Source organism: Typopeltis vanoorti, chromosome 1 (genome assembly GCF_054136105.1).
Source record: "Typopeltis vanoorti isolate ZY-2024b chromosome 1, IOZ_Tvanoo_1.0, whole genome shotgun sequence".
Classification (NCBI taxonomy): domain Eukaryota; kingdom Metazoa; phylum Arthropoda; class Arachnida; order Uropygi; family Thelyphonidae; genus Typopeltis; species Typopeltis vanoorti.
The window spans coordinates 43,789,759-43,807,278 of NC_143549.1; the positions used below are offsets into that span (position 1 = coordinate 43,789,759).

Below are 17,520 nucleotides of genomic sequence, written 5' to 3' on the forward strand. Positions count from 1 at the left end.
GTATTATTAGGACAGTTTATCTGTTTGGAAAGGAATACAGTGCATTTCTATCTGACTTGCTTGGTCAACTTTGCATCCAAGCCGTACCATGCCTTCTCCCTTAACCACGTAATCGATATCTGGAAAGACTGAATTCAGTTTGCTCATATAAACTGTTTAGACTCAATAAGAATTCGGTGTTTATGAAAACCAACAAATGAAAAAAAAAAAAAAACCGAAAGTAAAATTATTACAGCTATATAATGGTTTATTTTTTTTAGTCGCTAATTTTTAACATTTATTTAATTAATATTTAATATTTAATTGTTTCACTTAATATATCGCCTATATTTGCGTTTTTATAGTAACCAGTGTGGCTACGGCCATTGGTTACACACATTGTACGATTCTTTAAAATCTATTTCCATTTTCTGTTCTTTATTCCCACTTCTTTTATTTAACTATCAGTCTCTATATTACCACTTGAAAAATAATTGTAGAATTTTTTTTCTATAACATATGTAATATTACTTTTTCACTAATCTACTGTTAGCACTTGTATTGTGCTAAATACTTGTTCCATCTATTCTATTATATTTTCATTTGTACTACTACTTATTCAGTGTTAATAAATTTCAATATTCTTCTTCAGGTAGCGACTTAAGTCCGCTATGTACACGTAATTTTTTTTCAAGTGATGACTGTAATTTTACTTATGAGTTACATATTTCAAAAGATATGCGAAATATAAATATTTTCGAATATTTTATTATCTTGCCTAACTTATATTTTACTTGTTGATGTTTAACGAAGTAAGTAAAGGACTTTTAAATACAGTACATAGTAATATTTCGAACATAAAATTGTTAGTATACCGTTTCCTTTTCTAGTTTGAATAAGTATTTCAAAGTAATGAAAACTTTTTTTTTTTTTTTTTTTAAATGTATGAACACCACAAAGTTTGAAATATGTAGCCTATATTTATATAAATGTTTGGGGAAAAGTAGGATGTTATTCACTGCGCAAAAAAAACAAAAAATAAACTTTATTTATTTATTATTGTCATTTTTAATCATTGAATGAACTTTGTCGTGGTAAGTTTGTTTATAAATATGAGCGCCATCTACTACTGTGAAAAGTTTCTGCGCAAATTCTTTCCACGCTAGATGTCACTGGTGATTCCATGTTGTAATTTTTAGCGGAGTTCTGTCAACCTGTACCGTGATTGTGGTAGGTGTTTGTTAGACGAGTGGTTGTATGTGAAGTTCGCTGTGTTTTAAGGAGTTGTATGAACCGTTATTACCAATCCGCTCGTATTTTTATGTTATAATATAATATTTTTTGCTGAGACTACAGTACTAAAACGTAATAATGTTCAGTAATACAGAAACAGAGGAGGAAGATCGGCTTGTTTTAGACAAATTAAAGCCTAAAACTCCGGTTTTTATGTATGTCGTTACGCTTTTGTCAGCTGTTGGTGGTTTTCTGTTTGGTTACGATACCGGCGTTGTGTCCGGTGCGATGATACTTTTGCGGGACAAATTTCATTTGGATGATGTATGGCAAGAACTTATCGTCAGTGTCACAATTGCTGCAGCGTGGCTGTTTTCGTTAGTGGGAGGTACTGTTACTGATTTCTTTGGAAGAAAGCCTGTTATTATAGCAGCGAGTTTTATATTCACATTGGGGGCTGTTCTAATGGGCATAGCTCGTGTAAAGTGGGTTCTGTTAGTCGGCAGAATAATCGTTGGTGCTGGAATAGGTAAGTACCTGAATATTTTCCGAACATTATTTTTAATTATTGTTGACAGTTTCATTCTGAGGTGTTTTTATTGAAGCGATAATAAGTTAGAAATTGCTTTATAATTTAACAGAAACAGTCGATATCGATTTTTTTTTTTTTTTTTTTTTTTTTATCCCAGAAAAAAGAAATCGTTAGTATTAGTCATGCGTATAGTTTCTTGTGAAACTATACGCATTTCTGGTATTATCCGAAATTCATTAATGTCCCAACTGTTTTTAAACTAGACTTCAGTTATACTGATATTGGGGAAACAAAACTGCAGAAGTAAAAACATTGCATGGAATTTTTAACACCGTTCACTATTTTAAAGTCCCGCCCCCCCGTAACAGTAGCAAGATGATACGTGTTTTTAAGAACAAAACTGAACTTTTGTCACGTACTGCAAACAGTTGTTTGCCTTGAATACTCACCGGCCTAAGTTCCCGACCACATTCGTAATAAATGCAATAAATCAGCTCATCAACTCACTTGGTTGTTGAAAAATACCTTGACGAGCAGAGAAAAACAAGTTATTGTACCTCTGTACCGAGCCCTGATAAGACCTCATCTCGACTACTGTGCTCAGATTTGGTCACCTCGGTTCCTTCTTGATGGGGAGGAGGTTGAGAGGATCCAGAGGCGAGTGACTAAGATGATAGCAGGTCTATGGAATGAACCATATGAGAACAGGTTGAAGATTTGTGGGTTGCAGAAACTAGTTGATAGGCGAAAAAGGGGAGATATGATTGAGACATTCAAATTGCTAAAAGGATTCTATAGGATTAATTCAGATGATATTTTTGAGATCAGGACTGGTGGTGGGAGAACTAGGGGACACCCATGGAAGCTGGGCAAGAGCGTGGTTAGCAGGGGTGTTAGAGCTGGGTTCTTTACTTTTAGAGTGGTAAATGAGTGGAATAAGCTGCCAGAGTCTGTTGTGGGTGCTATGACAGTGAGCGAGTTCAAGGCAAGGTATGATAGATACTGTGAGAATGTTGAACAGCTGTGTGAACATGATGTTTAGGGCCTCCCTCGATGAGTCTAAGGACTCCTGGAGTAGCCCGTGGTAATAATAATAATAAGGTAATCTTGTATGAAACATGCCAAGCACAGGTATGTCCCGTGAAATGTCACAAATAATGCTATACAAAAAAGGAAGGGGGAAAAAAAAAAGAAACTTTTAGTTTCTTCGTGGGTATTTGCTAAGCGATGTATGATTTAAAATGAACGCGTCATTGCTATTTCTTCTTTACACAACTGGGCGCCGTACTTAAAACAGTTCTGTTTTTTTTTTCGCGATTTTAATCACCATACATTTATTTTGTATATGCTTAGTACTATCATGAAAAAAAAAAAAAACCTCAAAAAAGACGAGAAAATATATTTAAAAATTTGCGGGGATAGGCATAGATTGGTAGAATTAAAATTCTAAGCGAAATCTTCGGGAAACGAACGCATTTTTGAAGGAATTTGTTCAAAAATACTAGAATGGAAACTCAAGCCCGCGCTCCAATTGACGGAATTAGATTACATATATTGCTTGCCCAAAGAAGTCCAGTCGCTGAAAAATGTTTGCAGTGTACCGCTGGGCCTGCGTAAAACTGTATATAACAAAACTTATACCTAAAGAGATCGTAATATATAAGTCACTTCAAATGAAGTTAGCTTCCGTTGTTCATTCCGTAATGCCGATGCCTGTAAAGACGGAAAGTCCTGACTAATTAACAGGAATTAAGGCCTTAGTAGGCTTTAGCTATAATTCTAACTAAATTATAATCCATGAGATTTTATTATTACACGGTTCCAGGACTCATCGACGTAAACCGCTCTGTTATACAATCATTCCACTTATTTTTATACATCTGTTTGGCCAAGCAGATTCGAATCTTGTTGTGGGTATGAATGCTTTTAACATTACATAACCCTCCAAAGAGTTCAAGGACTTACTGTGGGAAGGTGCTACACCTTACAATCAGTCAAATTGTCCTAATCACTTTATCCCAAATCTACTAAATCCTAATTGTCACTTTATCCTAAATATACACTTTACACAACTATCTATATTGACATTTATTGCTCACTAACATTATTTTTGTTTATAATTGTGCATGTTTTCTAGTCAGTTTGTGTATAAATGGGATGAAAAAAAACTGGTTTCCCAAGGGAAAAACTTCTACCTTATATAAAAACTGCTAACTTGCCTTCCATTGAAAAAAGCCCATATAAAGATTTCTCTTATTGTAATTAGAATTCAGACTCTGGTTTTCCACCAGTTAACAAGTGGGAGTTAAATTTCATTGCCTAGTGTGTAAGATTCCTACACTGTGAACCTGAAGTTGCTTGGAAAAGGTCTTGTTTGGTCTCTAGACAATGGTCTGTGAATTTGTGTGTATATAAATAAAAACAAGAGATGAAGGGAAAAAAAAAAAAAAAACTTGACCTACTCATGATACCAATGTACTATGGGGTTTGCAGTCTTTCATGAGTGGGCATTGTATAAAAGGTTACTTTTTGGGGGGGATTACCACAATAACAGTAAATCATAAAAAGATATTAACAGCTTATCTTTCAAAGCATCATCTTTCAAAGCACTATTTGTTGCATACAAACAAGTGTCCATTACAATTCAAGTTGTGACAGACAAGACCTAAAGTTCTAATTTGGTCCCCTCTAATGTTGTATGGAAGGTATTAAAGTAATGAAATTGATTTTAAGATTTGTCTCCAAAATTTTAACAGGTTAGGCATTGTTGAAGTTAGGAAAAGAGAATTAGTAATGGCTATTAATCAAGTCTGATTAATAACTTATATATCGTTCATCATGCAATCTAATTCTATGTTAAATGGTGTCCAAAGTGTGGTCTGCCATTATGATGGTAGCAAAATGTATCCAGTAAAATATAAGCTAGTTAATTTACATATGATTTTGTTTTGTGTAAAAAAAAAAAAAAAAAATGAAGTGTCCAACACCTAAACCTGTCTATAAGACGTTAACTTACTTTTCCTTTATTGACAGTTTATCTATGCACTGATGTTACAGTACTAGGTACCTTATTTTAGACAGTGTAGTAACTGATGGATGAAAATGATTGGTGTAACTGGATGGTAATGAAAATTAGAACTCTATAGGAGAAATCTTTTCTATTAATCATTAAAAGGATGATGATTATTGCACCTGCAGTAAATTGGTATTTGGGAGAGGGATTATGGTGATACAGAATTTTTAAAATTTCAAATTTTTGCTTCTCATATAGCAGAAAATTTAAATAAAATCCAATTACTGAGTGTGTGTGTGTGGGGAGGGGTACTTTCAGTATCTTGCATTTCTCTTGCACCCCCAAACTTCACTAGTATACATCTTTCCCTTTTGGATTCCTTTTATACATTGTCACTTTATTTCCTTCATTTAAATATCTATGCAAATTTAAATATAAAGTATAAATTTCTTAGTGTAGAATTTTATCTACAGTGTAAGCTATTGCAGACTTTTATTTCAAATGAATAGTTCTTACAGCCTGTCTTAGATATCAGCAGATTGTGCTGAAAGATCTAGTCATTAATCAGGGGAAAGTAAAAGATGAAAAGTGTGCAATCTTCACTGGCTGTTATTGACAGCTAATATTAATATTAGTGGATGTCTTAGTGCATAGATAGTTGTTTGCATATCATTTTGATTAATGCATCTTTCATTTCTATTAAAAATATAATTTTTACATGTTAATATGTAAAAGAAATATAATTTGACTGTTGCTTTTGCTTGTTATTAGAAGGGTACTTTCATAAGTTGAGTTAAGGAACAGTAAAACCGCATTCAAAAAATTACATACTTCACACATCACAGCTGCATGTGTAGAATAAATTATTACGGTTCACAAGAAAACCATTAATTATTCTAAACAGCCACTGCAACGAGATTGCATCAACACCATGAAAATTTAATGCATCGGTTGACTTTTTAGCTGATTTTCACCATTTACAGTTAAAGAGTGTAATAATAAATTTAGTTTAATCCTTTTTCCCAGTGAGAGCAAACAAAGTTTGCACCTGAAAATATCTTCAGGACTGAATATAGTGTTGTACTATCTTAACTGGGTAAGTAGTACAACACCAGGCAACTTGTAACAAAGGTGGAGAAAGATACCAACACTCCTATCCCAGTATCTCCCATAATGCAAAACACAACTCCTATAGGTAAAGATAACCTTGCTATTGCTTCTGCCTGGTATCTCCAACTCTGGGCCTGTCTCCCACTGAAGAGACCTCAATAAAGGTCGAAACTAGTCTGGGTAGTGGCCAATCCCTTAATGCATAACAATATACGTATCCACAAAAGTGAAAAATACTTTCAACAATTAAAGAGTGTGTGGGTGTGGATCATAAAGTTGAGCAACCCAAAAATAACATTTTTGGGTTGCTCAAAAATTTCATCTGTTTCGAGGTTAATTATAAGTATATGAAAGAGAAAATACAAGTTATAATCAGAGCTTTATAACAAAAGAAAAATAGTAACTTTATTATAACATGTTGAATGTGACCACCTCCTTCATGAATGCAAACTTGCATTCTTTTTACCATGATGTTTTCAATCGCTATTTTAAATGTTCATTTTTAGTTTATCCAGTGTGTGAGGATTCTAATAAATGACACCTTTTGAGATATCACTAAAGGAAAAAATCTGGTGGTAAGAAATCTGGTGATCTTGGAGGCCACAATTCTTGCAAAAAATGTATGATACTATTCAACGTGTGGTACTGTCTTGCTGGAACGACCAATGCTGTTTGCTGATATCAAGGAGTGTCATGAACTGTGTGATGATGTTTTTGTAGACAGAACTATTCACCATCATTTCAAAGAAAATCGCTCCCACTATATGATGGCATGATATTGCACACCAAACTCCAATTTTTTGAGAATGTAAAACTTTTTTTCTTGAAAAGCTGTGGATTTTCACATGACTAAAACCAATTGTTTTGACAATTCATATACCTGCTGAGGTGAAACTAGGCCTCGTCACTGAAGAAAATTGTATCAAGCATCTCTAAACTACGTTCTTCAACAAATGAGTATAACTATCTGCAGAAGATTATTCATTTGCCTTCATCTGAGTCCTTCAGTTCATAGATTGAGTGTGCACAATATGGATGAAGGTGTAACAATCTTGCAGTTTTCTGAGCACTACCATATGACATTGATTTCATGGCAAGTTTCCCAAAGCTTTATTGTTGGGACTGCTGTAGTGCTCTCTTCCTCATCCATTTTATCATCAGTCAAAATGATCTTCTGAGCGATTCTGATCTACAGCAGATTGTTTCCCAAAAACAGTGTATCAATATCGATTAGCAAAATAACTTTCCAAAATGAAAACTCGTTGCAGCTGGGGGAAAAAAAAAAGATATTTCACTTTCACAATGAATAAAGCTATATTCAGAACAACCCGTGCATATCACATTGAACTCAGCATCTCCTATAGTTTGTAATAATATGATGGTGTAAGGAATGATTATGATTTGGAAACAATTGGTACAAATTCAAACTTTTGGTTGCATGACTTTATGATCACTGTGTGTGTGTGATCATTTTCTTACAGACTTAGCTAGTGAAACTTCTCATTTACAATTAAGTTCACAGAGGGTGGTAGGAATTTGTATAATTATATACAAATTCCTGATAAAATAGTGATCACAGTTTAGAATTTTTATTTAGATTTTGGATCTTCAGAAAAACAAACCTAAATGAACTTTTAGATTTGATAAATCTGTCAAAAATAGAATAGGAATTAATGCAAGAGACTAACTGTAGTTAATATTTTACTGGTATTTTAACTACTACCATCACCACCAACAACAAAAACGTTTATGAATTGTTACAGATATCCATGAGTCGACCAACATCTTTGCCAATACTCACTTGCAGAATTATGTAATTAAACTTTTTGCATACAGTTTTACTTAATTTTCATTGATACTAGAAAACATGCCTCTTTTCATTCTGTATTAACATCCAAATTTGCAACCATATACGAATACCTCAGAAATAGTCTCTTTAGAGAGAAACATCACATTATGAAGGAAAGTGGTATTAAATCTGATATCAAAATTGGCAATGTTAATCTTAGCTCTTTACTTTATGTAGATGATGTTATACTTCTAAATCCAGCACAAGTTTGCAAATAGACAAAACAATTCTATTGGAGGTGATGAGTAATAGGTGGTGTTGTGTGCTAATGCCAAGTATCATTATGTAGTGGGAGGATCAAGTAGGAGAGATGGCAAGTTTAGTAGTGTCCTCCCACAGAATTGTTGGAGGGCACACTATTAAACCTTGGTGTTCCATAATAATAGTATAAAATTACACCTGGAATTATGTCATTTTCTTTGATTCTATTAAAACTCAAACTTTTCATCCTTTTTACATACATTTTTGAAAATTTAAGCATTATTTCAATGTTAGTTTTTCATTTCTTTCCAGTTATTCATGATAATTGGAAAGAAATAAAGTAATAGTTAAACTTTAATGCATGGTCCATTATTTAAAAAAATATTGAAAAAAACTACCTTTTTATAGTAAAATTTCAGTTTAATATAAACCAAATAATCGCCTGACTTTATAAACGTTAATATCAAGGTCATCATCTGGAGTATACATATATACAAAGAAACAAGCTACATTACAATCTACATAGTATGCTAAAGTCACAGTAATTAGGCCAGACCTCTGAAAAAGGAAATATACCAGTTTATACTTATGTTTCTTAAAGTATGATCAAATGTTCTTATTGCATGCAAGACTAATAGAATGATGTAATTTCAGCTTTCATATTACTGCTAAGTCTGCTTTTAAGTAAAAAATCAGGTACTCTTTTTCTGTTACTGGTGTTCTTGGTCTCCTCCAAAATATGTTAAAAAGGATTGAGAATCTGACTCAGATCTCGTGCAATTTGCATAACAAAATTAGTGCTCTGCTTCACATGAATGTGAAGCAAAGCTAGGATAAGGCAAGTGAGACGCTACCTTTTGGGTTATTATATTGTTAATTTCATTTTATGCTTAAAGAAACAGTTTAATTTCTTTTCCTTCAATGAATTTCGTTTTCTTAATAAAAAGTTTGTTTTTCATATATAAATTTTGCTGTAACTAGGTACAGTTCTGAAGTATCTGATCTGTGAGAGAAGTATTTTGGTAAGTGACCTTTTCCCAACAGTCCTGACATTCTTCTAGAATTTGATCCCTAATATTCCACAGAATATCCCCCTAAATTGCAAGAACCATTCTATGAAAAATACTTCACTTCCTTATCAAACACAAATTTGCTGATAGGGCACTAAACACTTGCAGCAGTAAGCAGAACAGACATCACATTGAAGCTTGTAAATGTATTTTGTTCAATAAATTTCATTTGTGGAGTTGCTCTTCCCTTCCACAGTAAGTGTTTTGCCTTCATGGTGGAGGTCTGGTGTTAATAAAAACGTTTGGTTTAACAACAAAAGTATAATGTGCAGAACCTTTGACACAAATCTGACATAGTAAGAATGTTCTTACTATCCCTAAAGTCTGGGAAATTGTCATCCTAAATTGTGTAAAATAATTTTATATATGTTATCTCATTTTTAATGTACTCCCCCCCCCTTTTTTTTTTTTTCGGATATATTTTAATTTCATTCTATAGCGCGCTACTGCACGCATAGAGGGATTCCATTGTAAGCATGCACCCTAACTGTGTGCAATTCCTAGTATTGTTTGAATTAACTGTACTGAAGATGTCCTATGATACTTAGGATGAAATATTTACTTATTAAAAAAATCTTATTACTGTGGTTATGTGTGTATGTTTAATCAATGTAATGTATTCATACTAGTCTAAGACTAGTATGAATGACTTTAAAGACAAGTACAGAAGAAGAGAATATTAGTTACCAAAAGAAAACCAATAAAAAGCAGGAAGGAGGGGGAGGGAGAGATAGAAAATAAATAGTGTAAGTGTAAAATGCCTAGGTTTGCAGAAAGAATGGTGTGCAGTATGTGGTAACGTAGAATGAATTTATTGGACAAAGGCCTTATGACTTCTTTAAATTTGAATGGATATAGGCTAGGAGTTTAGAGAATTTTATCCAGTGAGATAATGGAAATGCAAAATCAAGAAAACAAGTTTGCTAACAATAAGGCTTATTCATTGACTGTTCATAACCATAATGTTTTAAGGAAATTACAACATATTAATATTAATTACTATAAATTTAATACTTCCAGTATTTCAGCAAAGGCAAATTGCCATCATCATCTGGGAACACAATGCAATATAGTGTGCATGCAGGCACTATATTGGTGAATAAGGCTGAAACATGGCAGTTGAAGGTGAGCCTGAAGTTCTAAATAATGTGCCTAGTGGACTAAAATAGTTGTTTTTGTTAGGATAAAGTACAGCATATGAGTATTTCCAAAATTTGAGGCATTGCCTTCAAAACATGGTCAGCTAGTTTGGCATGGCCATAGTAGTGGAAATGGATGTAATCCTTGTTTGGCTGTATAGGATAGCTTACGACAGCAATAAACCTAGTAAAGGTTCCTTGCACTTTATAAGGTCTATGGACTAACTGTGGCAGGTATTTGGAGCAGATAAGGGATGAAGATTATCTGGTCTAAGTGGTTATAAGGTTATTTTTTAGAGGATTTTTGTTAGTATTTCAGATATCCCCTGTATATACAGAATAGTAAGTTTTGGTGTAGTTTCTGGAGAGGGGAAGAGGTGGGGTTTGGTGTTGTCATATATATTGTATATGGTAGGGATTGTAGCAATTGGCTAAGAAGTTTTTTAGCAAGAGCACTGACTGTATTTAAAAGCATCCCTCAGACTAGTGATATGAATGGGAATGATCAATCATTACTTCTCTTACCTTCATACATACTAGACAAGATTTATCTTTTCATCAGCTAACATTTACCTGTAGCATTTTCTGATATAAATGCATATGAATAACTTCCTCAGTATTAAAAAACTAAACATTCTTTTCTGCTCATGATGCTACTTTTTAACCATACAGCAACTAACTATACAAATTCCAAATCAATCCATTCTTAGAATATCATTTATGTTTGGAGTGATAACCTAAAAAGATTCTTGTTTCCTGACTCACTTTATCATCTTTCTCAAATATAGTCTGTTTCAGCTCTCTTTTCATAGATGTTTCCATGGGCATTACCCTACCAAATTGGCATCTCAATGGGACTGAGGAATACAAGATTAACCTTAGAGGTGAACTTAACATATAGGTACATGGAATGGCTGGTAGGTTACACCTGGATACTCTTAACATTGTCTGTAGAGATGGAGTGGAACAGAATTGACATCCTCAAGATGATGGTTTCCCAGATTTTTGGCAGTGCGATTTAACCGAATTTGTTTACGTACATGGCACAATTTCCCAAACTTAAATTTGGCTGTTTACATTTCCAAAAATCTGAAGACAATCCTTTTGAGACCATCAGCAAGTTCCTTATCACCTCACCCATAGAGGTGCTGCCAGTTAGATAGTAAGAACTGCCTTTTAGTCTGTTTGCTGCCTTACTGATGTGCTTGCATCTTTGTGCCCATGAAGATGCTGACCAAGTCAAAATATTGGCTTAGGAATATAATTAACTTCATTTAACTAATTAGATTCATAAGCCAATATAATTGATAATTCAATTTGGGCTTCAACACAAGTTTAAACCCAAATTGAATCATTATTGTTATTACGTGACACCTCCAGGGAGTCCAGAGACTCATCGAGGGAGGACACCTACTTCACCACTCAATCCACCATCTACAACTAACTGCAACCACACCAACGCCATCTACCACCAGACACCACTACTAATATTTCCACAGACAATCGCAAACATCCATGCCCATGGCTTGATTCCAATCTGCAGCCTTTTAGCTGGAGAGTGGATACACTAACCGCTCGGCCAACCAAAAATTCCAATGCATATTGGATTTGTGGTCAGCCAGAGAAGGTCCATTTATATATAGAAGGAAGAGTGTATGGAAAGAACCTTGAATACTGGTATTAGTTGCATAGCTTGAGGATAAAAATTCATCCATTCATGTGTGATGTGCATCCTGAGAAAGAAAGCTGACAACCCATTTGCAAAAAATAGACCATATGGTGGAAGTGTACTAATAGGACTTGTCCAACTGAATGAAATGCTGTAGAGAAATATCAAGAGTAATCATTTGATTTACTAGACTTTCTATGGTATTTGTACAAATTTAACATAAGCCAGACAATGTTGATCGCCATAAATGTAAGAGGTGTAGAAAAAGGAAGTCCTTTTTAGGACTTCCAGGGTAACAGATGGCAATGCTGTAGCCAATCAAGTATTAACTGAGGCTCTGCTATTGCTTACCTAGCCATGACTACAGCTTTTAGCTCAATAACACCCCCATTCACACAGATTTTATTCATTCAGATGAAGGGATAAAGAGTCGAGGACTCAGTCCATCTCCCAGTTCTTTTGGGGACTTTGAGGAAAGTTTGGTTAAATTTTTAAGCGCCTCTGTAGCGCAATTGGAAGAACGACAGTACATTGCGCCCTTCAATTGGAAAAGGCCTAAGCTCGAGTCTCGTCATGACGGGAGGAATATTTATATGGACTTTTTCAATTGAATGAGAGTTATCCGATCTCATACGGAGGTAGCAGAGTTTAACTCCCAGAAACTTGGGTTTTCATCCAGCATACAGACAAATTGGCCATCAGAACACACGCAATTTACAGACAAAAAAAATTAGCTGTGGTGGTGGTGGGCAGTAGATGGAGCTGATGTAGATGATTGGTAGTAGAGGTTTGGTGTAGTGGTGGAGATGAAGAGTTGTACAATAGCTGTCCTCCCAAGATGAGTCTTCAGACTCCTTGGAGGTGTCACGAATAATAATAATATTGAAAGTTTATTTTTCACTTGATTAGACTATAATAAATTTAGTTTAATCCTTTATCCAAGTGTAAGCAAACAAAGTTTGCACCTGAAAATATCTTCAGGACTGGGATAAGGTAGTACAACACCAGGCAAGTCACAGCAAAGGTGGACCAAGCTAACATCACTCCTATCTCAGTATCTCCCATAATGCAAAACACATCTCCTTGCGGATATGTATAATGTTATGCATTAAAGGGAAGGGCCACTACCCAAATAGTTTCGATCTTTATTATTGAGGTCTCTTCAGTGGGAGCCAGGCCCAGAAGTGGAGATACCAGGCAGAAGCAATGTGCCGAGGTCATCTTTACCTGTAGGAGTTGCCAAAAGGTGTGCCACCTTTTTATTAAATTACTCTGGATTTAGAGAAAGATGGTGAAAGTTATTTTTCACTTGGTTAGACTATAATAAATTTAGTTCGATCCTTTATCCAAGTGTGAGCAAACAAAGTTTGCTCCTGAAAATATCTTCAGGACTGGGGTAAGGTAGTACAACAAGTGGCCCTTCCCTTTGATGCATAACATTATACATATCCGCAAGGAGATGTGTTTTGCATTATGGGAGATACTGAGATTGGAGTGATGTCAGCTTGATCCCCCTTTGCTACGAGTTGCCTGGTGTTGTACTACCTTACCCCAGTCCTGAAGATATTTTCAGGTGCAAACTTTGTTTGCTCACACTTGGATAAAGAATTAAACTAAATTTATAATAATAATAATAAATAGAATCCATACTGACAATAGATAATTTAGAACTGAACTGAGTGAAACTGTAATTAGATGGCCAAGATTTGTTAATTTCCAGATGAGTTTGAATATGGGATAAGTTGTCATTCAATCTATTCCAAAATAGATATCATTTGAATTGGGGGGGGGGGGGGTGCAAAAGGCAACACACAGCAGAAACCAACACTAAAGCACAATCTTTCAGTACAATTGGAGAAATACCATTAGAGCCAAAAGACTTTCAGTATCCAGTTCAGGCATGATTCTTCTGATATTTCTAGTGAAAAAATAAAGCTCATATTTAATGTTATGAATGGTAGGAAGACACCTACCAGTACTGTCTATGCAAGAATTAGCAGTAAAATGAAGGAGAGAATGGCTTCGTTCTGTAAGTAATGGTGTAATGGAACCAAGCAGGAGAAAAAAAACAATGGAAGCACAGACAAAAGTTATGGTCAATAACTTTCTTCACTAGACCAGAAAACATGACTGACATTTAATTATGCAAGTGTCATTCTTTGGCACATTTCATGAAAATGTCACATCTTAGATAAGGGACAAGTATTTAAAATGGAATTATGAATGTTTCCAATAAAAATAAGAATTGCTTCAGAGTTATATATTCAACACAGTTGTATCAGTAGACTGAAAATAATAATCCAGCCAAGGAAATGGATAAGTCATGTAAGCTATTCTGCATGGCTCTTATATTAGCAGATACGTGAAAGAGTGGCTGAGTTTAGGACCTAAAACCTTTACTTACATAAGTTCACTCCTGGTTTGCTCTGCGAAATGTTGGATGTATTAAAGAATACCAGCCTACCATGCTGATGTAGGCTTGTATTCTTTGCTCCACTGAAGTTTGGCATACTCCACATAGCAGTGGCCAAAACATACTTTCATCAATGTGCTAGATGTCTAAGGTTTAGCGTTCCATATTAATCATGTCTGTCCCCCAGAAAAATAGTTCAGCCTCCTTTTTAGGCCTAAATTAGATAAATGTTAGCTTAAGTTATATTTTTCTGAATATGTTTAAATCCATGAAACTTAATATAGTATTCAGCTACTTGTCTTTTGGATCAATATACTGAAAACCAGATCTATGCACGGTAGCCTATGTAGTCTAATTATTGCTTTATATAATGACACAACAATATTTGTTAGCATTTCTCTTAGAAATGCTAACAAATAGTGTTCTGGGTTACTTTCATACTGTTGTTTCTCAAAAACTTTGCCAGCCTGGTGGCTGAGTCATTAATATGTCCACTGTCATATAGGCTGCAGTTTAAAATTCCACTGTGACAATGTTTGCCATTGCCTAAGTGGAAGATTAATTTCATCACTCAGTGAGATCGCCACTCTGTTAGTTGGCAGCACAAGGTCACTGATAGTTCCTTGTTTGGTCTCCAGAGTATGATTATTGGATTATGTAAACTTAAAAAATAAAAATCATGTACTTCTCATGTTACAAGTACTATTTACAACTTTTTGTGGTTGGGGGGTGGGCACAAGAATTCGTATGCTGCCTACTTCACAGATATCTCAGTGGAGTTCTGCAAGTACTGTACACCTGTTTTTATTACACAACTGCAATTAGCAGTGTGTAATACCCCCCCCCCATCCCTTAAGTGAGCCAGCCTTTAAGATTGTCCTGAAGTGACACTAATACAAAATTGCATTATCCAGATATAGATAATGCAAAGTTGGGATCTTCTTTAAAACCTCAGATCTGTCATGAATTTAAACAATAGTAACTACTCTTTTGAGACCTTATCTCTCCCCCCCATACATACACAATTTACTGATATAGCAGCCAATGATGCCTATACTAATCTAGTCTATTCCATTTTCCTCGGTTTCACTACCAATTGCTAATCATGGTATTCCATTAGCTTGGCAAATTCAAAAAAAAAAATAAATAAATACTGTACATATGCATCTAGAATACTAAAAACAGTGTATAGCTGATGATTACATACATAAATAAGGAAATTCCTCAGCAATGTTGAATAAAATTATGGCACAAAACAGTGCCATATATGTACAAGTATCATAGAGAGAAAAAAGGAATCTGTTAATGTGTCTTAAAGAGTTGAAGGTTGTATGCATTTGTTAAAACGGTATAGGGATGACTGTTCCAAGATAGAAGTATATGAAATGAATGAAGAGGATAAGTTGGTGTGAGTTTTTAGTTGGGTATGAATGAATAAGTGGCTGTCCATATTTATATATGGCTAGACTCAAGTGAAGGAATTGTGGCAACTAGTTTGGTGGAGCAGTTTCCATGGAAGTACTTATAGAAATGATGTGATGCAGAAAAAGATTTGGAAGAAATCTGAGAGAGAGAGGATGGAGAGAGCTTAGCTATTAAGTGAATAGCTAGATATCTTTTTGATCTGCTCTGGCTCAAGATTTCTTTACCTCACTTTATAGCCATCATTTGCTACTTTTACTACTCCTCCAGCTGATGACCATGCTAGCTTTTTTGACTACTTATTGCTAAAAATTGAATTGTCTTCCAAGGAGCCTTTAACGTCCATAATACAAACTGACTATCCAACCATACTCCAACTTCACAGATCAAGCTAGAAGAGAAGTTGAATCATTTGCCATCAGCCATAATCTGTCACAAATAATTAACCTACCTTCCTAACTAGTTCCCTCCAAATATATTATGAATGTCTTTTCTCTTTGATAAGAATGTAGTCAGTTATCAAGTCTCCTATACAGTTCATTCCCTTCCCAGCCAATCTTGGCTTCTTACCTTATGTCACTAGTGTCTGGAATTTTTATGCTTTTTTTTTTTCCATGGTCAGATTACTATTTTTGCTCTCCTGATCCAGATATCTGCATTGAACTAAACTGAAATAATCCTCACTGAAATGAGCTCATTCTCCACCCCACTGCAAACTACTCATCCCAATCCAAGTCCTTATTGTACTTCTTTATTGAGCCTTGATAAGACCCCATCTCGACTACTGGGCACCAGAGGTTCGCTTGGTGATGAGGAGGAGGTGGACAGGATCCAGAGACGAGTGACCAAGATGGTAACAGGTCTATGGAATGAACCTTATGAGAATAGGTTGAAGATTTGTGGGTTTCCAAAACTGGTTGATAGGCAGAAAAGAGATGATATGATTGAGACATGCAAACTACCAAGGGGTTTTTACAAGATTGAGGAAATTTTTCAGAACAGGTGTAGTGGGAGAAGTAGGGGTAATCATCATCCATGGAAACTGAGTAAGAGTGCAGTTAGCAAGGGTGTTAGAACTAGATTTTTTGCTGGATTTTTTACTAGATTTTTTACTGTGCAAATGTTGGATAGTTCTTGGCATCATGTTTAGGGCTTCCCCTCAATGAGTCTGACTCCTTGGAGTTGCCTTGTAATTATTATTCTTATTATTATTATTAAGAGAGACCTCCAGGAAGTCAAGGGCTCATAGAGAGAGGCAACATACTACACACACCAGCTATCATACTTATTCTTGAATTCATTAACACTGCTTGCACTCGAAACATCCAATGGCAAACCGTTCCTATCATGCACCACCCTACGAGAGAAATGTAGCCTTTACCCCCATTCTTAGCGGCATTCATCCTCGGCTTCCAAGGATGGCCTCTTGTCCTTTCCTTACTCTCCAAATGAAATCCTGTATGACCCTTTCAGAAGTTTGCAAGTCCTTAACCATATCACCCCTCTTTCTCCTGTTTGCTAGTGTCTGCAGTTTACAAATTCTCAATTTGTCTTAATAATCAATATTTTACAAACCTGATATCATTTTTAACACTCCAATATATCGGAATCATAGCGGAAACCAGACCTCCACACAATAGTCTAAGTGAAGTCTTATCAAGGCCTTATAAAGAGGCAAAATGACATTCTTATTTTTATATGTGAACGTTCATTTCAGCATTACAATTATCTTTTGAGTTGTATTTGCAATCTTTGCTACATGGCCCCTGACCTTCAAATTCTTATCTACTAAAACACCAAGATCCTTAGCCTCATCAGTTTCTTCTAGCATGATCTCACAAATATAATATGATATTGAATATCTAATCATGCAGAAATGAATGAGTTTAC

General features: G+C 35.0%; 1 protein-coding gene across 1 annotated transcript in view; it reads left to right on the forward strand.

Annotated features, from left to right (window-relative positions):
• The first annotated feature begins 1,350 nt into the window (after positions 1–1,350).
• Positions 1,351–17,520, forward strand: part of LOC150109937 (proton myo-inositol cotransporter-like) — a 373,837-nt gene continuing 357,667 nt past the window's right edge. Inside the window, exon 1 of the mRNA XM_090399830.1 lies at positions 1,351–1,741. Coding sequence (XP_090255956.1) covers positions 1,351–1,741 — 391 coding nt within the window. The remainder of the gene's footprint in view (positions 1,742–17,520) is intronic.